The sequence below is a fragment of the Pleuronectes platessa genome, chromosome 9 (genome assembly GCF_947347685.1).
Source record: "Pleuronectes platessa chromosome 9, fPlePla1.1, whole genome shotgun sequence".
NCBI classification, from domain to species: domain Eukaryota; kingdom Metazoa; phylum Chordata; class Actinopteri; order Pleuronectiformes; family Pleuronectidae; genus Pleuronectes; species Pleuronectes platessa.
Window position 1 is genome coordinate 17,694,529 of NC_070634.1, and position 25,501 is coordinate 17,720,029.

Sequence of the window (25,501 nt, forward strand, 5' to 3'; positions counted from 1 at the left end):
GTTTGCTAATTTAAAGTTCTGTAAAGAGAACACACAGTTTATAGGAAACTTAATAATATCCTGGTTAATTTATTGTCATCAGCATCAAACGTAAATTTTGTAAAGTGCAGAACCCCCGGCATATCTCAAAATATGAATACTGAAGAAATATACATTATTTGCCACTACAACATTATCATACTTTTTGATGTCTGTATTTTGATACTGACAACACATAGTTAAAGTTAGAATGGTTTGTGTTAAAGTGAAAGCTATTGTGGTCTTAGTTTAAAACTGTGACCACAGTCCTTCATCTTAACCTGGATGCTTTTTTGCTTCAACCTAACCAGATGTGAAAGACCATATCTGTTGTAAAAGTCGTTTTTCCTAACACGTCTGAGTGATACAAAATCATTGGTATCCTTAACAAGGAAAAAACTGTTAAAATAAATTTGTCTCTCACCACAAACTATATTTCTTCAGACAGGATGGCCCCTCCCCGGGACAACTTTAGTTTTTTGTCAATTTTATAAACCTAGACTATGAAATAAGTGCTGAATATGATTGAGTCATGCAGAGAGGTTGTGGGTGTTCACCACATCTGTGTTCGGTAAAGTACAGACCTGCAGGAAGTGCAGCTGCTGGCACACAGCCTTCACCATACCAGTCTGCCCAGCTCTGACAAAGCTCTTTCACACTTAGTTGACTTTATCCTCCTCTACTGTGGTTCTAGCCTGGTTTCTGCTTTTAACATAACAACTGTTTGAGATCTTTAGAAGTCACGGCAGCGTCAGTCATTATCCCGTCGGTCAGTTATGAGTCACTCGAGGGGACACTTATGGTAATATTGATATTTATAGTTATTCACTGACTTATATATAACTAACTTTCTCATTGGATGCATAAGACGATATTTTAAAACTACGAACCGCAATGTGACAGTCTTTTAAATCAACAGCCCTGCAGTACAGTCTTATCATTATTAACAATCACCTACTGCAAGTTACTGCACTTAAGTTATTTTCATCTTAGTACAGGAAGTGTGTCTTCGATAGTGGCAACAGATCGATATCGCTGACATTTCTATGTGACCTAGTTTTGTTTAGATTCCACTGACAGGAAGCCTCATGGTTCGGACTCTGCCTGGGGCTGAACGACTTCTGATGCTCCGTCCTCAGACCTCCTGATCCAGTGGAACATGTGGCGGAGGTCAGAGTGGTACAAGTGACCTCAACCTTACGAGCCTGTTACGTCATATACTGTCAGGGAGAAAAATGAACATGAGCAAGTGGTTCATGAAGACAACAGGATGGATGCTCTGTGGCCAATAAAAGAAGAGTGTTTGTCGGTGGCTAAAATGACCCGACAGAGTGACAATAAAAATCCATTCTAACACTGTTTCTTTGATTTCAGGGCTGCATGAGGAAATATGCTAACGTTCATCTGACACCATGTTTTCCAGCATCGTGCTTAATATGAGCTGTACAGATGATTGTATCCTGCAGCCCCCCACATAGTACAGCGCGACCAGTGGCAAATATAGTTGGATAATGATTAACACATCTGATCTACCTGAAAAAATGAAATGTCCTAAAATTGTAAACCCACTAGTGATTGATTACCTGCAGAAACAGAAAGCTGAAGTGCTGACTGTACCGATGCTGGTTGTTAGTCTCTTACTGATCCCAGAACTCACTGGTTCTTGCTGACCAGTCTCTTTCTTTATCGGCTTATGATGAAGTTCATTGAACTGCTGGAGGCAAATGTTTACCAGCTCTTGCAACTTTTTCATTGACTTTGAATTCAATCAGGCTTGATCTTAAATTTCTCACACACATTTTTTAGTTTTGTCGAGTAGAAACTCTTAAATCTGATATGGTGACGTTCATGTTGCCATTTCGGGCAAATTATGTTATGATCCACGTCATTTTATAACTTGAAACTATTATAAAGCCCGGCCATATAACAAAATGAAATCTGTCAATATGACACTTATCCCCTGATGTCAGCTGATGATGTGCAGAACAAAATGCTCTGAAGCTGTTGCTCGGTCAAAGCAGGGATCCTGATCCCTTCTCACAGCAACAGTTTGTCGATACCAGGCGACAGTGCAGCCTGTACACAATGACCTGCAGGGAATTGATCTACATGCAGCACAGTGGTGACGATGTATCGGTCAGTGATGAGGTCCCTCTGTTGCAGGTCATGTAATGGAAACTTCAGATTTGATTAGTGCAATCGAGGCCTCTGAGCTGGTGGAACCTGTCAGTAAACATGTCGCTGTGGTTGAAACCAGAGAAGCTTCCAGGTGTGGGGACATTTTACACAAATAGCAAACAAGTCCAGCCTGTGGAGCTCTGGTAGTTAACGGCGTGTGTTGAGATAACAGCCACTTGTAAAACCCCGCTAGGTGCAAAGTAGATAAACATAACTGAGGAATCTTTATAGTCGGGAACCTTTACACTTAGGTTCAGTTTTTTTAGGGAAGCCTTTCTGTCTGTTATTTAAAAGCACCTTAACTCACTCATTCATGAACACAAAGCAACATGGACATGAGGTGTTGGACACTGCATCGGTTTCCTGTCCGTATTTGAAACGGGACAATGATACATGTGGGTTTCACCACTGTTTTCTTCCTTTTATTTGTACTTATGTAAAAAAGTAGGCCACAGTATCAGGTGAATAGAAGACGCCTAAACCCCGAACGATGAAAGCAAAGATAAGCGAGTGTTAGGGAGGTAGAGATTTGCTTTCAGGTGTCCCCCCTACACAAGACCGGCTGATGTGATGAGTATCTCATTAAAAACATTAAAAAGCCTCACAAATCCAATCGCGGATTCCACATAATGAATCAGGCCGCCTGTCTGTCGGAGGGTCAGCCCGTGATTTTCTCTCTCTCCTCTGTTATTATTCCATTTCCTCCCTGTTAACGGAAAGACCGAAATAACCCAGCTGAAATCTATGGCTCTCCAGGGGCAAAGCTTTTTGTGTCGGAGCAAGTGGAAAACAAGAGCAGTGTTGGCTGAATGGGACACTGCGAGATATAAGGTTTCACGGGCTGATGGGGCTCGGCCCACCGTCACGGCTCGTTACATGAGCAGACTGTATTCAGAGCCACCGAGAGGTGTCGTGTGAGAAGCTCCGCGCGTGTGACGGGGATAGTGTGGCCTGGACTGTTGTCTGAGGCTGAATGATGGCTCAGTGCACAGTGATGAAATAATCTGTAGGTACCTGCAATAGTGTATTTAGTGAACTGAAAGTGGAGAGGTTATGATCCCAGCTCAGGGAAACTAAAGTTCAATCCCACAAAAACTCTTCTCCTTCTGCTTCTCTGATTTATTTATCCAGGATGTCAGAGGAAGGTTATTAATTAAATTGATCCCCATTATATTTTGGCATTCAGGATCCCCAGAGAATTAACCTCAATAGGTTACCATAAGGTCAAAGTTTTCCATTATCCTATAAATTATATAAACATCTCCATGTTGGGTTGGTATGTATTGGTACAGATATTCATGGTTCTCAGATGATGTATCGTAATGATTCCGGTGATCCTTTAACTCTTCCCCAGACACCACCATGGAGTTGGCAATCAGGGTTATGGTTTCAGATCACTAGTATGAGTACATGCTAAACTATGTTGGTGAACGTGGTACACACTACTTACAATACTAACAGCTACATGGAGGTCCCTCAGACACAGTTGATTGTATTGAATCCACATTCTCAATAATGAATTAAAGTCTTAAAGTAATTAAAGTCTTTGTCCACTGATGTATCTGTTCAGCCGGGGCAGCACCTCAGAGGACACAGCCCACAAAGTGTCTCCTCAAACAGGTGACCATGAAAACCACCTGTACCTACACACAGAGTGCACTTACATGCATTACACAACTCCCAGCGGACGGCTGTCAGACTCAAACTAATGAGAGCTGAGGCTGACACCATAATGCATTTCTCTCTCTCTCTCTCTCTCTCTCTCTCTCTCTCTCTCACTGTCTGTCTGTGTCTTCCTCGCGCTCAGCAATCACCCTGATGTCTGCACTGGACTCTGACACTGACACATACTGACACTGTCTGTCTGTGAACCATGGGGTCCATACACATCATCGTCCTCCTAAAAAACTCCAGCAAAGTTCCCCTCAACTTAGAGGCTCTGCATAACTCTAATCCCATGTTAGGTGTATAAATGACCCTGGGCGTTGGTTTGCGTGATTGTAGTGTGTGTTGATTACACACCTCCACCCTACAAATTGTAGCGTTCCATGTCTTCCTCACCTGCCCGCAGCTCCGAGCTACAATTTGCATACAGCTTCTGATTATGATCTGAGGGCTTGACGGGACATGTTGCTCTCTTCTTAGACATTGATTCATACGTTTTTCCTCAGAAGGCCACTGTGCCTCCGTGCTCTGACTCAACCTCTCTGACATCTCTTGTGCAACTGGTGAAAAATCAAGTCCAGGCACCGTCTCTGTTGTTTTTGCTGTTCAGAATGAAACTGCGTGGAAGCCTGGAAGTGATGATGCTCATCTGGAGAGTATCCCCAGGGCAACATTCGACGAGGAGCTAATGAGGAAACTCTGCTCTTCTCCCTCTGTGTCAGGTCGGGTCTTGACCTCCAGGTTCAAGGGGGCTTCAGTCAGAAAGTAGCTCTCTCTGTGAACTATGAATGTGATCAGTTTGGATGAAGGGTTGTCATGTGTCTGCGAGTCATCGCTGCAGAGAGACCTTGTGTTCACTGAACCCTGTTACATATTTGTATATAGTGGCCTGTATATACATTGTTAAAGAGCACATTGACTCCAGCACTGTGGGCTATACTTCAGATTCCATGCCTCTTTCTTCTTCTACTGCACTCAGAAAGACATATTAAACTTGATGGAAGATATCATTGTTTTTAGGAATAAAGAGTCCAATGGCTCACGGTGCTGTGAGTCCTCCTCCCCTGGCTTCAGGTTCTGTTCTGACCCTGCTCTTTGCTCCCCCCTAAACTCTGTCAATAATTGGATCGACACAAAACTCTATGGAAACTATTTCAATGTTTGATTATTCATTTTAGTCTTTTTTGATCAGTAGTTCAAGCCTCTCAGTTTTGAAGACTTGCTGCTTTTCTTTGACTAATGTGACAGTTAACTGAATACCCTGGGGGGGAGGTTGAACTATAGAATCGTAAAAAAAATAATCAAGATAATAACAACCAGATTACTAAATAAGAAAATTATAATTCATTGGAGCCTTTCACAGCAGTGTTGTTGTCTTCAGTGGTTTTTTTTATTTACAACTAGGTCGCACACTCATCCTGTTTTAATACCTTTCTACCGCTTGAAACCTGTCATTTCCAAGAAAGGATGAAAGAAATGAAATGCAAAAGCAAAAAGGCTTCTGTGATAGACAGTTGAATGTTTAGCCTCCTTCCCTCTGACTCACACACATCTGACAGTCGGTCGATAAACACCTGAGTGTTCGAGGGAAAAGTGAACGTGACGTAGAGAACCCCCCCCCCCTTTTTTTTTTTTCAGACACTTTAATTCTAAGAATGAGCTATCTGCACATGTGGCTGATTTCCAGGCAACACTGGGAGACGGCGAGAGCTCCGTTGCTTGTGCAGAGGTGGGGCACCCCAGAGAGCCTGAATGGAAATGTAGGTCAGGGAGAAACACGGAGCTGTAAATGCGTCAAGCAGCTGCACAAAGCGGGAGCAGCAGTTTAATGGCCTGTTGTTACGTCCTTGTGTCTATGAGTCCTGGCTGTCCACTAATTACATTAAGAAGGGCATATGCTGATGATGTCATGCTGTCTTTGTGTAATAAGCGTGACCTCCCTGGAGCTGCAGCTGGTGTGTACAGGGCACCAGAGCACATGAGGAACTGAAGCTCACTGAGTGGGTTTCTATGCTGGGCTGATGTTTCAGTGTGTGTGTGTTTGTTGTGTGTGTTGTGTGTGTGTGTATGTGTTTGTGTACTCACGTTGTGGGGACCTAAATCTGTTTACATTGTCACATTGTGGGGACTTGTCTTCCTTATGGGGGCAAGTTAAAGTTAGGTTTGATTAAGGTTAAGGATAAGGCTATGGTTAAGTTAAGTTAGATTTAGTTTAAGGTTGGTTTAGGTTAGGTTAGGGTTTGGCAAGTAGCAATACGGTTAAGACTTAGGAATACGTCTCAATGAAATCAATGTGAATCAATGTAATGTCCTCTGAAGTCATGGAGACATGACTGTGTGTTTGGTGAAAGCTATGAGTTTTTCTGTGTATGTGTGTGCGAGTGTGTGTCTCCCCCGAAGGCAAATCAGCTCATAATGAGCCACTGTGAAGCTTTTGATGGGATCCACCCACCGCTGGCTGAAACACACTGACCCCCCCTCACTGTGGATTTTCATTCTAAATCCACGCCGGGAATGTTTTTTTGTTTTTAGTGAATACCTCAGCGTGGCAAACGGTTTTGTGCCAGCTGGTGAAACCCAGTTTGTCCACATAACAATCCCCATATTCACCTCCTCTGGGCAACAGAGAGCCTGTTTCCTCCCTCCTCTGGCTTCACTCAGCCCTGTTGGTGGGCAGCACCAGTGGATTAAGTGAGGCAGAGCATCTCTGCATGGTTCAAACTGGACTCTGGAGGTGCAGCCCTGACACAAACATCAAAATTTGAGTGTTGGAGATAATAATGTTATATTCGACTCAGCCAAATGACTTGTAAGCACAGCCTGGTTTGTGTGGAGGTCTGCCGCTGCGTGCGAAAGTGAAAGTGACAGGTCTTCCACTTTTAGATCCACAGCAGCAGAGGTTGTAACATTGCTGATAGGTCACATTCTTCACTGACTACAGGGTCTGTTTCTTTTGCTGCAAAGACCACATGTGATGTCACGACTGTCAATATGAACTAATTTAATCTGTTATTAGCTGCTCTGCCACTTAAAAGCTGACATCTTGATGAAACTGAGCTGAAATCCATCACCACTTGTGCATAATTTTCTGGTTTCAGTAAAAGGAGCACATGTGGAGGATTTTTTACCCGCTGGATCTATTGTATATTCTCTGAAATGACCAACCCAAGGAGGACGGATAGCAGATAAATAACTGACTGTGTTGTTTCAGGACATCTGTGCCTGCTGCCTTGTCATTAAAGGATCCATTTAATGTTCTAAAAGCTTGTGCTCGTGCTGACGTCCTCCAGTTGCCTGTCTTCCCCGAGGCCAGTATCAATGAATGGGCCTTCAGTACCTTAACTGAATAACTTTTACAGCCTGTTCCCTGAAAGCACATCGGTAAAAAAGAAAGTGTATAAATCCAGCCGAGAATATTGAATCAAAAACATATTTACAGAAAAACAGACGTCCTAGATATAATATTAAGAGTGGAAAACTGAGAATCGCAGTGTCCTTGTGTAACCAGCTTCAGGGACTTGTGTTCACCAGCAAAAATCTGACCTCGATCTCAGACTCTCTAAATCCCCTCTCATATTAAAGAGCACTGGAGGGAAACATGGCCCACTTGTTTTCCAACTCACATCGAAATAAAACTTCAACGTTTTTGAAATCATTTTCTTTTTTTTATTTATAATTCTATGAGGTTCACATAACAAACCACATTTTATTCTTTTAAAAAATAACATATTTATACTTAAAACATCTTACTTTACATAATAATACATACAGGTGTTTTTTTCTTTTGCACAGCAAAGATATGACACTTATGTTTCAGACAACAAAACATATTATTTACATGTAGTCAACATAATACTTGAATTAATTCCACAACAGTGCAAAGTAAAATAATGAGCAGGCTGTTACAGGGGAATTAAGGATGCCTGGTCAGAACCACTGAGGGAAAACGTGCTTTAAACCGGAATGTTGTTTGGATCATTATGAGCATTGCTCAACAGAAAAATGCCTTTTTCACGAGAGAGAAAAAACGGTAGGTAAACAAGTTTGAAGCTACAACAAATCCTCTTAAATAAAAAGAGACGGGTTTAGTGCCTGCGTCCTGAGGCGCGCTGGGATTTCGCCGGTTCCACCAGTTGTTTCTCAGACGGGCATGCACTTGTTTTTCCACTTTGTCCTGTGGTCACACGATCTCAAACCTGTGTGTCCGTGTGAATTGTCCCGGAACCTGAGAGGATCTTCTGTGGATCCTCTCAGTGAGTCGCGGAGGCACAGATCAGACGAACTCTCCCATAACACAGCGATAGAATAGATGTCTCTTTACAAAGGAGACATCGTGGCTCATCAAAACAATCACAGGCACACAGAAATACCAGAGAACATTCAGGCAATTTCCTGCACCTTCACCTCCCCATACCCGTTGGAGAGCGGAGCGGGGTCCTGGTTGCTCTCTATGGAGGACTCGCTCCCCGTGCTCTCTCCGGAGAGGAGCCTGGTGACCCTCAGGTCAGCTTTCAGGGTCTGCACGTCGTTTCCTATGCTCATCTCCCCCAGGTCATTAATAATCTGAGTCAACTCCTGTTTACCGTTGGTAACAGAATCCTCGTCCGTCTCCAGAACGTCCTCGCACTCAAAGTGCATCGCCTTCTCCTCCTCCTCCTCCCCGACCAGGTCCTCCGTGATGGAGCCCAGTTTGGGCGCGCTCCGGCTGCGCTCCACCGGGGGTTTGTAGTAACACTGTCCGTTCAGCAGCTTCCTGAGGGGGACCAGCGGGATGGTCTGCTCCCCGATGAGCTGCTGCTGCTGGTGCCGGGCGTCGTCTCTCCGCTTTAGCCTCTTGAACTCGGCCAGAGCCGTGGCCGAGGTCTGGTACAGGAGCAGCGCCATGGCCTTCGCCTTCTCCGGCTTGGACACCAGCACCGCGTGGCAGCGCAGCATCACCGCCTTGTGCTTCATCTCGTGCCTGTAAATCCAAGCGAACACCTTGGGAAGCCTTGGGTCTGCGACGCAGTAGGTGATCCGGTGCAGCAGGTACAGGTGTCCCGGCCTCTTGGCTTTGTCGTCCACATGCACCATGCGGATGCCCTGCGAGCTGATGGTCAGGCGCATCTTGGTGCCGTTCTTGCCCATCTCGCTCTTGCCCCAGATCTTGCTCACCGCCACGTCCGTGCAGCCGTCCCCCTTGGACTGGATGGTGGTGGCGTTGCCCAGGTAGAGCACCGTGTACGTGGGGTCCTCGCTGGTGATCTTCACCTTTTTCCTCTTGGTCTTGAACATGCTGCCCACCCGGTTGAGCGCGCTCTCGGGGCAGGACTTGGCGAAGGAGGTGAGCGCGGAGTAGTTGAGACTCACAGCATAGCCCTTCTGCTTGGACTGCTTGTCTTCCTCTATCAGGTCGAACTTGTTCTTCTTCCACGGCAGCATTTTAGCGCTGGTTCCAGTCAACAGCAGCACTGGGAGAGAAAGAGAGTAAACTTTTGATTATTCTACGTCTCGATCCTACAGGTGTTTGCTGCCTGTCACGTCATAGGAGATATTCTGCAAGAGCTGAGCGCGGAGCACCGTACGTCATGTGTCCAGTGCGTAAAGTGCTCCTGTCCATAGTGTGTCTCCAGGTCTTATCTCATCGTAGAGCAGTGAAGTGACTGATGCAGACGGAGGAGTTTCACGATATATATACAGGGACAAACCATCTCTGCGCCGCTGCAGGGGTGGAGGGAACCAAGTGTCAACAGATGCGTGTTGGTTTGTGTTGGAAATGCTCATTGATGGAAAACTCTCACATATGTTCGATGTTTTCAAAAGGCTGCAGGAACTGTACAGTTTTGGCAACTTTTTTATTGAAAAGGTATAAACGCTGCAATGAGTATTTAGGTGTAACAATGACACACAAGAATGACATTGTTGTTACAATTTCAATGTTGTTACAAAACGAAATGTATTATATAAAAGTATAGTTAGTCATTTTGTGTATCAAATAACATATGACATTCATAATTATATTATAAGATATCAAGTGAACACAAATAAAATAAGTTCGTGAAAGGTGTATATTATTTCATAATCTGTGATTTTTTTATTTTATTTATTTGTTCTGTTGACTTATTTTATATTTTCCTTCTTTCTTTCTATCTGTCTATCTATCTATCTATCTATCTATCTATCTATCTATCTATCTATCTATCTATCTATATCTATCTATCTATCTATCTATCTATCTGTCTGTCTGTCTATCTATCTTTTATCTATATATCTTTCTAGGAAGCAACTGACCACTGTGGTTAAAACCGTGGTTTTACTCTGCCATCTACTGGTTCACATGAGATGTGCGTGTGTTAAGCCTGTGTGTGTGTGATCACTGTTTTTATTATTTTGTTTGCAGCTTTTCGAAACATTAAAGTTTTATTTACAACTATTAAATTCTCTTCTATTTTATTACTTCAATATATTACATTCATGTTGCTGCTAACCGGCTGTTGCCAGGAAGGGGGAACAAAAGATTGACACTGTCCTATTTTCTTCAGGACACATTTAAGAACTGGACAAATGAGCGGGTTGTACCACAATTACGTTGCTATGGGTGGTTAAAAAAGCCGAATTTTGTGAGTTTGTATGGTGTAATAACTGCGGTATTTAATGTGAAGCACTACCCATTGAATACCTATATTCATTTCGCGTTTATTGAAACAGACCTGTCCGGATATCTGTCTTCGAAATGGTTTGGTCCACTTCCGGTTCCTTACGACAACAACGTTGGGCACATGAGGAGCAGTGGTTAGCGACGGATCCTGAAGTTGTTCTGTATCAGACCAGTTTAATTTGAGCGCGTGTGTGAAGTGTGCACACCAGGAGTTGTTATGGGCAAGAATAAGCCAGGAGGAGGAGTGGGCAAGTCCCTGATCAAAGAGAGGCTCCAGGCGGGCAAAGGAAAGAGGAGAGGCGAAAATTGGGTGAGCTACAACCGCTAGCTTCTGTTCAACATGTCGGACACTAACATGTCTGACACTAACATGTCTCAAACTAATAATGACAACATGTCCGTACTGAAAATAACAAAGTAGACATTTCTAAAACTTATATTGTCAACATGTCTGAACCGAAACTAATAATGTATAATACTGTGTGGTCGTGATGTCGCTAAGAGATCATCATATCATTAATACTATAGTTATGGTCCTGGATACTTTGATCCTTCACTGTACGTAGGCATCGGTTTAGTTCTGACCAAATTCCCATAAGAAAAGAAAACAATTAGGTCCCAGGCTATGGAGACAAATTAGAGTTGTGTTTTGATTACATGTGTATATACAGTCCATGATTTAGATTCAGGGCAGCCATGGGAATCCAACCTGCCAGAGCTTACAGTTGTCAATTGAATGTGATTTTATCTCACTCCCTTTTTCACCTTTACGTTTCCAGCGCCACACCAGTGAGCTGAACGATGGCTACGACTGGGGGCGGCTGAACCTGCAGTCGGTGACAGAGCAGAGCTCAATGGATGACTTCCTTGCGACCGCTGAAATGGCCGGAACTGAGTTTGTTGCAGGTTTGTGGTACCTAGCTTAACTAGCCTAGTTCTTGGGTTTTAGGTCGTACACACGGTTTGTACATGCTCTGTCCAAAGATTGGGAACAAGTTTCACTCACAAGCATTTAGAGGTGTACTACTAAATGTACTCATGTATGTTTAAATCATGTCAAAGTGAATCCAGACGTTTTATAAATCGATGCCTCTCAAACCAAATAATGGTTCTCACTGCACCTTCATCCTTTCATTCGACTTCCTTATTCTTGCTTTGTTTTCTTAGAGAAACTCAACATCCACTTTGTGCCAGCGGCGGCCAGAGCCGGTCTGTTAACAGCTGAGGAGAAAACCAACCTGAAGAAGCTGCATGAGGATAACAAGCATTTCCTCAGAATTCCCAGACGGTAGACACAAGAGATCTTGGTAACGTGATAACATTTAAGTGTATTCTGTGTTTTAATAGTTGAAATGTCTCTTGATTGTTTTAAGCCCCCACTGGGACGAAAGCACCAGCGCAGTGGAACTTCAGAAGGCAGAGAAAGAAAGCTTCTTGGAGTGGAGACGAGAGCTCGCAGCGTGCGTATATTTCTGTCATCTTTGCTTTTATCAATTAGTAATATTATCCAGTTTGTATTTTTTTGGTAAAAAACAGTCTTAAAAAATCGCACTGTAAAACATTTCTATATTTTTATATATATGATATATTTGTGTTGGGTTATTAGTATCAATAATGTAAGAAAATATCTTTTTGTTTCTTTCAAAGGCTGGAAGAAGAGCAGATGCTATTTCTCACACCGTTTGAGAGGAACCTGGAGTTCTGGAGACAGCTGTGGAGAGTGATCGAGAGGAGGTACAAACCAAATCTCTGTACAGCTGCTGGTTTAACCCTGTTCTCAATGGAGCGCTGCAGGAAGGAGTCCTAAAGCATCAGTTAATCCCCTATTCATGCTTGTTTAGTATTTACATGTTTTCAAAATGGTGGTTGCAACAAGTGGCTAAAGGGAGACTGCAGGGTTTATTGGGGACATGTAACGCACCAAATATGAAAATCACTCCAAACATTAGCCCTCATACAGCCTCTTTGTTTCTATACTCATGTCATTCCAAAATATAACTAACTTTTCAAAAAGCCAAATCAAATTAGAGGTTTTAACGTTGAAGTCATAAAACTGTGATCTCTAGATCATTTATAGTCTAGAATTAGCTTGGCTTTACATATGGAATTGTATTTAGGCAGAAAAAAATTGAAAGATCCCATTAGCTCTTTCTTTCCCAACAGAAATACATCATCCCTGCTGCACCAATGAGGAATATCTTCATTTCATGTGACACTCAAAGCAGAAACTTTTTTTTTGGTTTCCTTTAGTGATGTTGTCGTTCAAATTGTTGACGCCAGAAATCCCCTGCTGTTCAGATGTCCTGACCTGGTAAGAACATATCTTTTAGGAAATGTTTATTTATGAAAGGAGATTACTTAATTTACCTTTGTGGGTCCCACTTTTTATTATCAGTGGCCGTTGTTTGATTTACATAACTTAATCCAAGAAATCCCCAATTTCTACATACTACACTTTAGTGAACTCAACACATCACTATTCTCTTGATTGATTGTACTTCTTTCTTGTTGTGCTTGTAGGAGTTATATGTAAAGGAAGTGTCCGGGGATAAGGTGAACATGCTGCTTGTGAACAAGGCAGATCTGCTGACCAGGGAGCAGAGGCGAGCGTGGGCCAAACACTTTGAGAAAGACGGGATGAGGGCCGTTTTCTGGTCGGCCCTGGCTGAGAGCAACAGGCTGGATGCAGAGGAGAAGGTGAGAGGATGGAGATCCGATGAGCTGCTTTCTGAATGTGTTAATACATTTACAGTGAACGTATGAAATTTCAAATGGTTAAGACATTTATAGCCGACGTAAACCACAAATGAATATGTTCAACTACTTTTTTCACAGGGTTTGGAAGTGGAGAACATGGAAGTGGAGGATCCGGAGTGTGGAGAGAGTGACGAGGAAGAGGACAGTAAGCCGGACAATGAAGTCTTGAGCCAAAAAGGAGCGGATGGAAAGGAGAAAGTAAAAACTGAGGAGGAGGGAGAGGAGAGTAGTTCAGAGGATGAGGAGCAGGAAAAAATTACCGTGGCTGATGAGGAGTGGTTCACCTGCTCAGAAGACGGGTATGATGAAGACGAGAGGGCTGTCGGTTCATCCAGTGAGTCCTCATTCCACAATTCCAGCCGTCTCCTGCATAAAGATGAGCTGCTGGAGATATTTAAGGCTGTTCACAACGGGCCCAGGTTGAAAGAAGGAGAACTGACCGTGGGACTGGTGGGTAAAAGTTCTTGCTCTGGGACATTTGTAGTCATCTATAGGAATGTTAATGTGTTTGTTTCAATGGAAAATGAATGATAAATGCCCCTTAAGTGAAAATAATCTCTAAATAACTTATACTGGAAGATAATTTGTCATAATTGGGTGATCATATATATATATCATATATTTCTACCCTCAATTTTGACTGATGATGTACACGGGGGGGGGGGGGGGGGGGGAGTAGCAGCATTTTACTTTTGGTTCTTTCTTTTAAGGTGGTTGATTAGATTTACCTGTGGAACGTTGCCGAACAAAGTTTACAGATAACTTTGTTTGAGAAATAACTGACGAACGACAGCCACACTACTGACATGACTCCCTGTTTGGGTACCAGCTCCTGATCTGCCACTCTGCTAACTCGGGTTTAAAAGATTTTTCTAATTTAGTCAAGACCCTATGATCGAGACAGATATTATTTATTGGTCTAGACAACACAGCCATCCAGTGGACAATCTTTCTATTGGTTTGCCAACATAGCATTGATCACTATTATTAGGAGCAGGTGGTTGCTTAAAGACCCTAATCACAAAATGATGTTAACAAGGGTTTCTCGTCATGTATGAATCTGGCAGGTTGGATATCCTAATGTGGGCAAGAGTTCCACCATCAACACTATTCTAAGGAACAAGAAGGTGTCTGTTTCTGCTACTCCTGGACACACAAAGCACTTTCAGGTGAAGAACTACTCCACACACCATATGAATTCAGATCATGTGTAACATCAACATCAGAAAGCCTGAGCTTTTTCTTTTTTTTTAACAAATATTTCAGACCCTGTTTGTGGAGCCTGGCCTGTGCCTCTGTGACTGCCCAGGTCTGGTCATGCCCTCCTTCGTCTCTACCAAAGCTGAGATGATCTGCTCTGGGATCCTGTCCATCGATCAGATGAGGGACCACGTACCGGCCGTCTCTCTTATATCCTTTCAATGCTTTCGGCACAGCGCCTGCAGAATTTGACTACAGCTTTTTTTCCCCTGTAAGAAAAGAGGTGTTGATTAACTTTAAATACACTGTCAGGTTAAATAAAAGTCCTTAACCGATTCGATACATATGTCAGTCAGTCCCTCGGCATGTGCTGGAAGGCACCTATGGCTTCAACATAATCCGACCACGAGAAGATGAAGACCCGGACAGGCACTCGTCCTCTGAAGAGCTGCTGATGGCTTATGGATGTGAGAAAGACGTCCATTACCAGACCCAAACAATCACTTGTCAGCATGTAACTGACAGAGAAGGCTGATATCAATTAAAATGATAACAATAATTATTTCAAGCAGCAGTCTAAGAAAAGCTCAGTATATGCTGGTATAGTTTCCATGCATTGCAAAGGCACAGTTAGAGGTTTGACCCATAGAATTGTTTTAAATTGTATAAATGATCTACCTCAGAGTTTTTAGCGTGTGTTTGCCATTTTCTGGCCATTAAAAAGATTTTTAAAACCACAGGTAACAGTCAGGTGTCTTCAACTTCCATTCAGGACCAAAACATTTTTTTTTAAACCTGAAAAAAACATTGATTTAGACATTTATTGTGATGATTATCGATACTGACCGAAATAACATTTTATTGACTTGTACTGACAAATGTTCTGTATTTGGAAACCATGATGTTTTTAGATTAGAGCTAGATAAAGTTTTTTTTTCTTTGTTTATCTTTTTCCAGACATGAGAGGTTTCATGACGGCCCATGGCCAGCCTGATATGCCCAGATCGTCCCGCTACATCCTGAAGGATTTTGTCAACGTAAGTACCAGACCAGCCTCCAGATTTAAGTCTCAGTTAATGGTTAAGAAAATAAGGGACCTTTTTAAAGTCAATATAGAACATTTATCCAATTGAATGAATGTATTTTAATCTACTGGATGCAAAACGTCTCTATATATATTAACCTGCTGCTTTAAATGCAAAAAGTGAATTTCCTGTCCTTCTGCTGTATGTTTAAAACTCAGTGGGGAACAATGGCTCTGTAGCTGCATGTTGAAGAAGCTGTTAAACACATTTATATTGTATCAAGTAATTGTCCACAGAGAATGAGAAATGTAGATGGCCACATATGGCTTTACCATCCAAACAGTCATTTTGAATATCTACATCTGTGTGGAGCATTGACTTTGTAACATGCTCTCCCTCACACTCTGCAGGGAAAGCTTCTGTACTGCCATCCTCCGCCACATATAAATCCTAAAGACTTCCAGCCACAGCACGACAAGTTCCAGAATAAAGCTTTAGAAGAGTCTGACTTTTCCACGTCAACACACAAACATCACAAGATCAAGAGAATAGAAAACTCGGTTGACAAGAACTTCTTCAATCAGGTACAGTAAATCTGCTGCCCTCTTACTAGTATGAACAATTCACGAGTGGTAGTTATTTATTATTAATAATTCAAAAAGAGAGGCTTTTCATTGTTCAATTCACAGTTTGAGCGTTGACGTGTCTTCTGTCTTTAGGATAACGTGCGGGCTCTCACCAAGGGCGTTCAGTCCGTCATGGGCTACAAACCAGGCAGTGGACCTGTCAGCCAAAGTAAAACCGAGTCAGAGGTGCCGGTTGGCAAACCCTGGAAAAAACACGGCAACAAGAACAAGAAGGAGAAAGTACGCCGGCTCACAGGCCATCTGGACGCCTGACAGTGACATAGAAAAAGAGCATTCTCACTTGCAGATTGTTTTTAAGCAAGAATGGGGGGGGAAATAATCCAATGTACAATTCACATGTGATTCCAAGGGAATTGAGCAGTATTTGTTTAGATTTACACTTTGGCCACTTAATCCTGTGAGAATGGAAAGGTCAGGCTGTTTTGATATAAACTAAAGAGGAGCTAAATCTGTCAAGGACTGTTGTGTTTGTTAAGATTGTATTGGTGCAGTGCATTCCATCATCTGGATCACCAGTTGAACAACAGATCTCACCACAGTGTTTGGAAATCATGTGAAATTAGTAAAAATAAAGACATTTTCAAGTCTTTATGAATTTACTGTATGTTGGATACATCTTTTAACCACATGTTGTGATTGACAAATGTAAAGAAGCTGGATCATAGAATAAAATCAATGTATTCACTCTATTGTGTTGCTGCTTCCATTTCTATGCGGTTGTTGATTAGTGCTTCACAAAGTGGAAATAAAAGTTACTTTGCATTTACAAATATAAATAATGGAGTTAGGCAGAGGGATTGATGTCATTCAATATAAAAGATAAGATATTGACACACGCACACACATCTGCCGATCATTTATCTGGTCTCTGGTCAAACAGTCTCTCACCTTTGTTGAATAAAACAACTCACGTGTGTAGAATAGTTGTTGATCGACATCTGCTGTAGTTTGTTGTTGTTCAGTCACTGAAGTTGAAGGAAACGTTGAGGAAGAGAGACGAAGTTGAAGCGGGAAACAGCGCCAAAATGTTCAATGGCCGGGAGGGACATTACATCCATAGTGGTATGGATCACCACAGAGAATGAAGCACGTGGCCGCGGAAGACCGGGGTTCGAATCCCCGACGGGGAGTGGTTTAGTGCTTGTTATTGACCACAGAGCAAACTAGAGGTGAGCTTCACATTGTCAAATTTAGAATTATAAAGACAACGCTCCCTTCCCCTACACAATGTTTCTTCATCCATGAATATAAAACACAGTGGTTCCTGGATCAAACCAATGACCTCTCACCTACATTAGTTAACATGCTGATATTGGACGGTCAAGCCGAATCAGGTTTAAAGTTTTCTCTTCTCTTTGGCCTTGAGAGAAAAAGATGATTTAATTTTTGTCCTTGAATCTGCGGATTCATTTGAACATTTCTAGGGGACCGTTTGGAAAGTGTCAGACCATCTAAGGTCATAATAAGAAGTTTGAAGTTTCTTTGAGCTTGCATTTTTGTAGTTTGACCACAAGTAGGCGGTATAGAGAAGTTAATAGATGTTCTAAACTGAAATCAAATAGTATGACAAATAAATGTGTTTGCTGTTAAAAAATAAATGAAAAGTCTCATTAATTCCATTTCTTTAATTGATTTTAGAAAAAAGTTGTGTTGTTTGTCTTGCAGTTGCTTCCCCTCGCCTGTAGGATGTGCTGCAGCCCCTCAGCTCTCTCACTCAGCAGGTGTGTGAGATGTCTTCCTCGTGTGACACTGGATGTCTGCGTGTCAAACACGACGGGACTCGTGCTGATCATGGATGTTCACACTGGACCAGGATGCAACTCTTTCTTCTCTCATCTGTCCACTTTTTGCATGGACTCTTTCTCCACCTGTTTCTCACGTGACTCAGACAAACCCTGCGTCCTCCTCGCTCTCAGCTCTTTGTCCTCACTCGCTTTACTTCTGTCCTCTCTGCTGTAAGTCCTCATCGTTGCAGACTCTTGCCTCTGGTCACTCCCTGAAACTGTCCTGCATCAAACCCGTGTTCAATTGTTTAAGGTTAATGTACCAGAGGTGCAGATGTCGTGGGGGAGATCTTGCAGAAGCAGCCATCATTTCCTTCTACTGCCTCCTGGGTGACCTGTGCAGCACCGTGGGAGCCATTCTCTCCACACAGCTATATGTTCAGGTGACTTCTTAAAATCCAGTTCACTATTATTTGTAAGCATAAGTTTGAGACCTTAAAGATCAGAGAGAAACCCAACAGTTACATGTCAGGCTGAGGAGAGAGGAGAGAAGGCCGGGAGTGAGGGGACAGAAGAGAGAGGGAGGTGGAGAGAGAAGAAAATGATAAAAATTATGTTTATAGATGTAATGGTGTTAATACAGTTTATACGATAATAATAATTCACATTAGTTAGATTATTATTATAATGGTGATAATAATAACAGTTATTGATGTTGATGTTGAGTATCGTCAGATCTGGATGCTGCAGCTCTGGACTCAGAGGAACCTGCAGAATGAAATTAATCGTCATACTTTATTTAACTTTTTGCAGGCACTATTAATTAATGTGTGCTGCGCCCCCTGTAGGTTCTAATGGGCGCCTTTGCCGCTGCTGTGGATGCCGTCAATGTGATGTGTTCCTGCTTCCCAGTGTTGCTGTGCTGGAACACAAAGACAGGTAAGCTTAGGGTCGTATCGTAACAATTTGTTTAATACAAAGTGCAGGTCGGCCGCTCAGGGGTTTTAAACCTAGCACCCAGCTGGCCAACTCCTTTAGGCAAATGAACAGCATGGAGGCTTATCAGAGACGTTTGCAGATAACCAAAAAAACCAACCGTTTCTCTTCTCCTCTCTGTGGCCTCCATCAGAGAGGAGGCTGAGGGTCCTGAGGAGGCGGAGGAGACAGCACCTCCTGGCGGTGTGCGTACTGATGGTGGTCGCAGGAGGTTTTATGAAGTCTCCGTTCAAACCAGCAGACGGGCTTCTCAGCGGGAGGAGACTGCTGCACGTCACCCTCCAAGTAACCACTCACCAATCAGTGGACGGTCACAGTGTGGTCGAACAGCCACACATCTACACATATTTATCCATTTCAGTTTACCCGATGATCCTTACTAATATACGTTTTCATATATAATGTTTTAACACATTTTAAAATGGTTATTCTCGAAGGACAACACTGAAATCCTGGGTTACACACTTGGCTTGATCTCTTTTGTCATCGTCTGTACCTCCAGATTCCCTCCAGCCCGCAGAGTCGTAAGTGAAAAACAGCCCATGGGTGTTTTTAATATCCGAGCTACTCATCTCTATAGTCTGGATTGCTTTCCCCAAATTCTGCCCACTGTTAATGGAATGACGTTACTTTCCCCCCTGTAGTACAGAGGACGGATGTTGACCCAGGCCCAGTTGTTCTCAGGACTACTGTGCTCCCTGGCTGGTGGCCTCTACGCTGCTGTCCTCCTCCTCTACGACACTCAGATGGGATTCCTCCTGAAAGTCATGCCGTGGCTGCTATCAGCAATATGCGGAGTCACTCTGGATCTTCTCGTATCCCTGTTTAACAAAGTGTCTCTTACTTAGTCTTCCATGCGCCGGGTTTCAGCTCCCAGAACCCAATGCTCTAGCCAGAGATGTACTTTGCTATTGGTGGCATTTATAGCATAATATTCAGCGAAAATAAGGTTTTACATTTTTGTAAAGCCATCTGGTTGCTTGTTTTGACGAATTACAAGAGCTGCGGCGATAGATGTAATGAAATGAAAATACATCCTAAGCAGTTTGAACTCCAGAGGATGTGCGCTTATTGGGTCTTTACCTTTACCGGAAATTGATTGGTTGAAATTGGATTGATTGATTGACACATGAACAATGCAGGAGCTTTCCTGCTCAGACACATTCACAACAACACGAGATCTCTGGAGGGGTCAGGTGACGGGTGGTGCAGCAGGACCCAGCAAATTAACACTAGCATCTTGAAATGTGCGTGACTTGTACAGATTTTCAAACGGGAGTGGTGTGTTGACCTTTTATCCAACATCGTCAGATTCTAATCCTCCACTGGTACAAGAGAGGAACCAGGCAGCATCTTATAAGCTTGTCTCCAGACACAGAGCATCTTTTAGGGGGCTCGGGCATCTCCACTGAGGAGAATGTTGCCATGAAGAACCACAGAAAACCAAAAATGAATTCATCACCACGAACAGAAGTAGGTTTTCTTCATAAATAATGCTGTCTATTGGCTTTGTTTAATGTAATCCTGAATAATGAAAGTGCTTATGATATTTAACAGGAATCCTTTTGTCATCTTTTTGTACTAGTCAATTTTTTCTTCAAAGACAAAAAATGTCCAGAAGATGTCTGAAATGGGCCGTTACATGGACGTGAGTGTTCACCCTGCAGGGAAAGCCATCAAAGCATCTTTTGTTCACACTAGTGATGTGGTTTCTGCATGTGAAAACATCAGCATATTTTCTAATCTTGTCAGTGGTCGCTGTTGGTGTGTGATATGTTAAGTGGAAACTCTTCTGTTTGCAGGTTTGCTTGCAGGAGGCGGAGGGCGAGCGTCTCGACTGGGCAGGGCGAGGGATCAGAGTTGAACGCCTGTCGGATTCGTCCTTCGACTCCTCAATAGTCAGCTCAGATCTGGAGGTGCGCAGGAAGAATGAAACATCTGAATTTGATATTTCCATTTTTTATTTTGTTGCCTGTGTTTATATATTTTTTTGAATATTTATACTTGCACAACCACACCACTCCTTGTATGTGTAAACCTATTAGGCAATACAATCAGATTCTGGGTGTTTAGGTAGGTATTGTTTAACCGGTGCAGGAGCCGTATTACATTTTCTTACAGAGTGGCGATGCGTAAACCAGTGGCAGATCTAGGATTTTGTAAATCAGGGGCGATAAAGGGTCATAATTTACACAGAGGGGCACTATAGGGGCCAATCAGATTCCCCCTACCCCCCTGACCCCAGCCCTGGATCTGCCCCTGGAGTCAGTCACGAAATACGAAGGAAATGTCACAAACAGTACTAAGAGTATAGTATTATATAGTGTATACAACTGTCCAAATGATTATTACTGGTATTTATAGGGCATTTTAACTGAGGTCATTTAGATAGATACATAGTAAGTTACAGCAGGAATAGTTTGGCTGTGCCGGTTCAGCTGCTTCAGTCCTTTTATTGTCAGGACTTACTGGGACACTTGAATAGAAAAGAGGCTCTGATTTAATGTTTATTCTTTTGTTATGAACCAGTGAGGTCTTAAGTAATATTTTACGTTGTATAGCCGACCACAAGTTTTCACCTGCATGTCCGCTTAAACAGAAATGGAAAACTGGTTTTAACAGTAATCTCGGATACAGAAGTCCTGAAGTGCTCTTTTCAAAGTGTACCACTAGGTGGTGACAGCTGTTCGCCTGCTGTGGTAACTTGGGTTCTGTCACCTTGTGTGAACTGCTCTGAAGACCTCTGTCATTTCAGTTTACTGCCTCTTTATCTCGCCCCATATAACTGGTGTTATAGTTTTATACGTTCATGAAGAGGAGGAAGTTGTCTGCTCTGCTGTCCAATAAAGGTTTGAGAAGCTGAAGGACAGGAATAGAATTAAAATGCTGCCAGCCCATTTTGGGACATTCAAATTCAAAAATACAAATGGAAGGCTGTGGCCGTCAGAAATTTACCACAGCAAACCTTTGATATCTGAGTGCATGTGAATGCAGCAAGAGAGGACGCTCCCTGTAGACTTCGCGGTTGTACCCATCACACAACAGGAGCTGTTTTCAACTTTGTGTGCTTTCAGTCAGCAAACCGTGGGGTGAAGGAATGAAAACAGCTTTTACTCTCACAAGCTCGTGAGGATGGGAAGGAGATGTGGTATTGACAGAGGTTCAAGAACATATTTTATCCATCATTATAGACACCGGGTTGGTAACAGAGTTATTTTACTCTCTCCAGAAACCTCTAGTTTCTCCCGGAGCCAGCAGCTTTCTGTGCAGCGTCTCCTGGTCCTGGCTGCGGTCATCCTCTGTGGATGACTTTTTTGTTTGTTCTGCTAATTATATGTGTAGGGTTCCCAACTTCCACCAGTAAAATACCATATGGCTGCAGATGGAGAGTGGCAGGGTGGTAGCACTGGTAGTGTGCGTCCCTCACAGGATTGAGTGAGTGACACATTAAACATGACTTTCAAACCTGAGGATTTCACCACATTTCAAAATAAACATCAGGGAAAAGGACTTTTAGGGTTTAATCAGCTGAACATCCTGACCAAAAGTGTGGCTTATCCAAATGTGAGTATCCAAGTTAAATATCACCTTTTTTTTTTTTAAAGACAAACTTAAAGAGTTTCAATATCTCCATTTTGAGGCTTTACAAGCAAATATCGATATATGTGAGTGATTCTGGTTGTAGATATATTTCTGCTACCTCCCAAAGCACCCCCCCCCCCCCAAACCATGACAAACCATGAATATTTCTCTAGATCCACTCATGCTGAACCGATGTGCTGCTGTGCTACATGAATGTGTTTCAATGGGTTTAAAGTAAACTCTAGTAAACTCTAAAGCCCGGCAGTGTCACGGAGCGAGATGTGGCTCTGTCCCTTCATGAGGAGAACACACACGTGGAGACAGCTAGTTAACGGTGAATCCGACGCTGGTGCAGACTTTAGTTTCAGTTCTTTGGCAATTTCTTATCTGAATCAATGTTTGCTCTGTCCAAGTTCTTAGAGTTGAACTCAGAATAACTACTTTTTCACGTGATGCTCACGGGAAGTAAGTCAGACAGTTCCTTGTGAGGACAACAGTCAGCAATGTTTTTTTTAAAGCATTGATGAGTCAAACTATAGAGTGATTAGCTCATGTGGACAGAGGTTTATGGCTTAATGCATGCATGTCATTTACGAGAAGCACGAGAAGCAGGGCTTGTTTTTTAACTTCTCAGTGGACAGTTTCCTAAGAGCAAAATTGGCCTTGACGCTTCACATTTATATAACTTCCACTGCTCTGAAAGGCCGAGTTTGAGTTTGCCAGCGGAGTGAAATTACAAGCTTTTACTTTCTCATGCAGGCCCTGATGCTAACAGCCACAAGAGCAACTCCCTCATTATGCTGCCGCTGAGAGCCAAGCTGTGGAGGATGTCATTTAACCAAAAACAAAGGCAAATGGTGTGAGCCCAAACAATTGGAGCTTGATACTGTTCACCTAACAGGAAAAAGCAAATGAAGGGCACAGTTAGAGTAAGAGGACTCTAGGAAAAGCATTCAAAATGTCTGGGTTAGAATGTCTGCAGAACTCCTCTTTACTTGACTCTTTTGTGGTGGACGACTGTCATCCTCCAACAAGACTGCAACTGTTTTGGGAGCAGCTCAGATCAGTGTGAAACATGACAAGCTTGAATTTGTGCAGTTCTGACCAGAACAGGTACTCTTTGCTGAGGAGTACTAAACAGTTCTCCAATCTGTAATGTTTAACAACTGGAGAAGTCATGTATTACTCGCTTCCTCCTGAAATCTCTCCACTTGTCAGTTAGAATTAACAGAAGCCGTTTACTTGGTGATTTAACAGAAGGATTTTTTCCCCTAGAAGTTGACTCCATGTCTAATGTATAAGCCATGATACACAGAGCTCTAGATGTCTGTGGAAACGTGTATGTCCTCAACTGTAAAATGCAAGTAGTGTCAGCAAGGAAGAAGGGTTTACATAGAACATGAATTCAATTTTTTCCCCCTGCTTTTCATAATAACTCCATAATCGTTGATCGTGATAAAACCGCTCTATGCTTTGGAGCGTGCTGCCTTTCTAAACCGAGCAGTGGCAGCTCACTTGGCTCACCGCAGCTTGAATTGTCTATTGTGCAATGTGTTCCGTGAGCGTTTCTGCTGAGTGCCGGTTCTTATTTGTTTGGGTGAGGCTGAGGCAGGGGGTGGTGGACGGAGTTGGGGGGGTGGGTTGACCGAGGGGGTACAGTGAGGGGTGGAATTGTTTGAGTTCTGCCTTATGGCCCAATTGTTCTGCTGTAAAGGATCTTTGATTAAAGACCGAAAACAGGGCTGGGCCTGTCTGCCTAGGAAGTCGTGCGAGATGTTTGCCCCGTCTATAGGGGGGGCAGTGCTACCCTCTGCTATTCTGGGAGATGTTTATAGTTTCTGGTGTGATGGCTCCTGGCCTGGAATTTAACTGTGTGTGAACACTGCTGAACCTTTCATGTTCTGGGTTTAGTTGATGTGGTCATACTACAATGGTCATTAAAGTACACTTATCTGAAACATAGACAACCAGTGTTGGAAAAGGACAAGGGACAGGGTCTCAGAACAAGTAGTAAATCGTCTCGTGTTTCCAAAATAAAATTAATGATCTGTTTGTCTGGTTGTTTGTAAGCAAGATTATGCAAAACTTGGTGGGAGGATGTTGTGTGGGTCAGGGAAACATTCATTACATGTTGGTGTAGATCCAGACCAGAGGGTGGATCCAGGAACTATTTCATCACTCTCTTTAACATTTTGAGATTTCTGACCTTTTCACAGATTTTACCAAGGGAATAATTCATGCATCTTGATTTTAAAAATCTTGGCGGAGGTATACGTACCCCTGAGTGTCATTCTAAATAAGTATGAGGCAGAAGAGTAAGATGGTGTCGATTCACCAAAAACATTTATGCCTTTTTAAAGACTTTTTTTTTTATTGTTTCCATGCAGGATTACGTATGCTGATATTAGCTACTAACGAGACTCCTTATACAAACATGGTTTGAGATTTCTTTATCCTTCTACTGCAATTATCCAAATAATATTTTGACATGTCCATATTTTTCCAGTGGGATTTTGAAGAGGCAAATGATCAGTGGAGAGGACCAACGGCAAAACGACCGGAGGATGATGAGTTCCCCCTTCAACAGTGTCCAGCAAACCCCAAACCCTTCACCAGCTGCACCTGTTCCATGTCTGGACTCCTACAGAAAACACTGTCTGGTAAAGACGAGGGTGTAAGATCCACAAAGTGATGAAGAAGAGAATAAAATCTACAGAAAAGAAGCTGTCGTCTGTCTTGTTTTGGTGCACACCTTTATCATTTAGCAAATATGCAAAACGTGTTGTTTTTTGTTCAAGGATGAGATTATAACCATGAGTCTTTTGGCTGGTAACAGTGGATGTTTAATTATAGATGCATTGTGCAGCTTTGTCTAGAAGTTGGGGCCATTTCTCAGAGCAGAGGAGCAAATGCATTTACTGTTGAAACTCTGTCCTGACCGCATTCATCAAACCCTCTGACAACTGGGATCTGTTAAGGAGGTTTACGGAAAAGACCTCCCCTAATAAAACAATATTGCTCCCCCGCTGGTTTGCAAGGTTATTGGGTCATATCCTGTATTTTGCTAGTCGA

General features: G+C 42.8%; 3 protein-coding genes across 3 annotated transcripts; 2 read left to right on the plus strand and 1 right to left on the minus strand.

Moving 5' to 3' along the window:
• Positions 1-7,504: 7,504 nt before the first annotated feature.
• Positions 7,505-9,519, minus strand: fam43a (family with sequence similarity 43 member A). The gene is made up of 2 exons (XM_053430386.1): positions 9,426-9,519; positions 7,505-9,311 (listed from the first exon to the last, which is right to left on the minus strand). Exon 2 carries the CDS (start codon positions 9,280-9,282, stop codon positions 8,242-8,244), a length of 1,041 nt encoding a protein of 346 aa, XP_053286361.1. The 5' UTR covers positions 9,283-9,311; positions 9,426-9,519; the 3' UTR covers positions 7,505-8,241.
• A 1,048-nt stretch (positions 9,520-10,567) lies between these two features.
• Positions 10,568-16,816, plus strand: lsg1 (large 60S subunit nuclear export GTPase 1). Its single transcript, XM_053430165.1, has 14 exons — positions 10,568-10,808; positions 11,278-11,404; positions 11,666-11,786; positions 11,872-11,958; positions 12,146-12,232; positions 12,749-12,809; positions 13,019-13,195; positions 13,334-13,705; positions 14,323-14,424; positions 14,522-14,665; positions 14,799-14,922; positions 15,413-15,492; positions 15,891-16,064; positions 16,200-16,816. The coding sequence occupies exons 1-14, from the start codon at positions 10,716-10,718 to the stop codon at positions 16,377-16,379; spliced, it is 1,929 nt and encodes a 642-aa protein (XP_053286140.1). The 5' UTR covers positions 10,568-10,715; the 3' UTR covers positions 16,380-16,816.
• Positions 16,817-17,862: 1,046 nt separating this feature from the next.
• tmem44 (transmembrane protein 44) lies at positions 17,863-25,121 on the plus strand. Its single transcript, XM_053430752.1, has 10 exons — positions 17,863-18,082; positions 18,165-18,294; positions 18,700-18,790; positions 18,981-19,132; positions 19,285-19,371; positions 19,492-19,662; positions 20,159-20,320; positions 20,451-20,519; positions 20,650-20,763; positions 24,936-25,121. The coding sequence occupies exons 1-10, from the start codon at positions 17,919-17,921 to the stop codon at positions 25,119-25,121; spliced, it is 1,326 nt and encodes a 441-aa protein (XP_053286727.1). The 5' UTR covers positions 17,863-17,918.
• The last annotated feature ends 380 nt before the right edge of the window (positions 25,122-25,501 follow it).

Coding starts and splice junctions, on each gene's coding strand:
- fam43a (XM_053430386.1), bottom strand. CDS start 9,282: ATGCTGCCGTGGAAGAAGAACAAGTTCGACCTGATAGAGGAAGACAAG.
- lsg1 (XM_053430165.1), top strand. CDS start 10,716: ATGGGCAAGAATAAGCCAGGAGGAGGAGTGGGCAAGTCCCTGATCAAA. Junction 14,425..14,521: donor GACACACAAAGCACTTTCAG/GTGAAGAACTAC, acceptor CAAATATTTCAG/ACCCTGTTTGTGGAGCCTGG. Junction 15,493..15,890: donor TCCTGAAGGATTTTGTCAAC/GTAAGTACCAGA, acceptor CACACTCTGCAG/GGAAAGCTTCTGTACTGCCA.
- tmem44 (XM_053430752.1), top strand. CDS start 17,919: ATGGATGTTCACACTGGACCAGGATGCAACTCTTTCTTCTCTCATCTG. Junction 18,083..18,164: donor TTACTTCTGTCCTCTCTGCT/GTAAGTCCTCAT, acceptor CAATTGTTTAAG/GTTAATGTACCAGAGGTGCA. Junction 20,321..20,450: donor ATTCATCACCACGAACAGAA/GTAGGTTTTCTT, acceptor TTTTCTTCAAAG/ACAAAAAATGTCCAGAAGAT.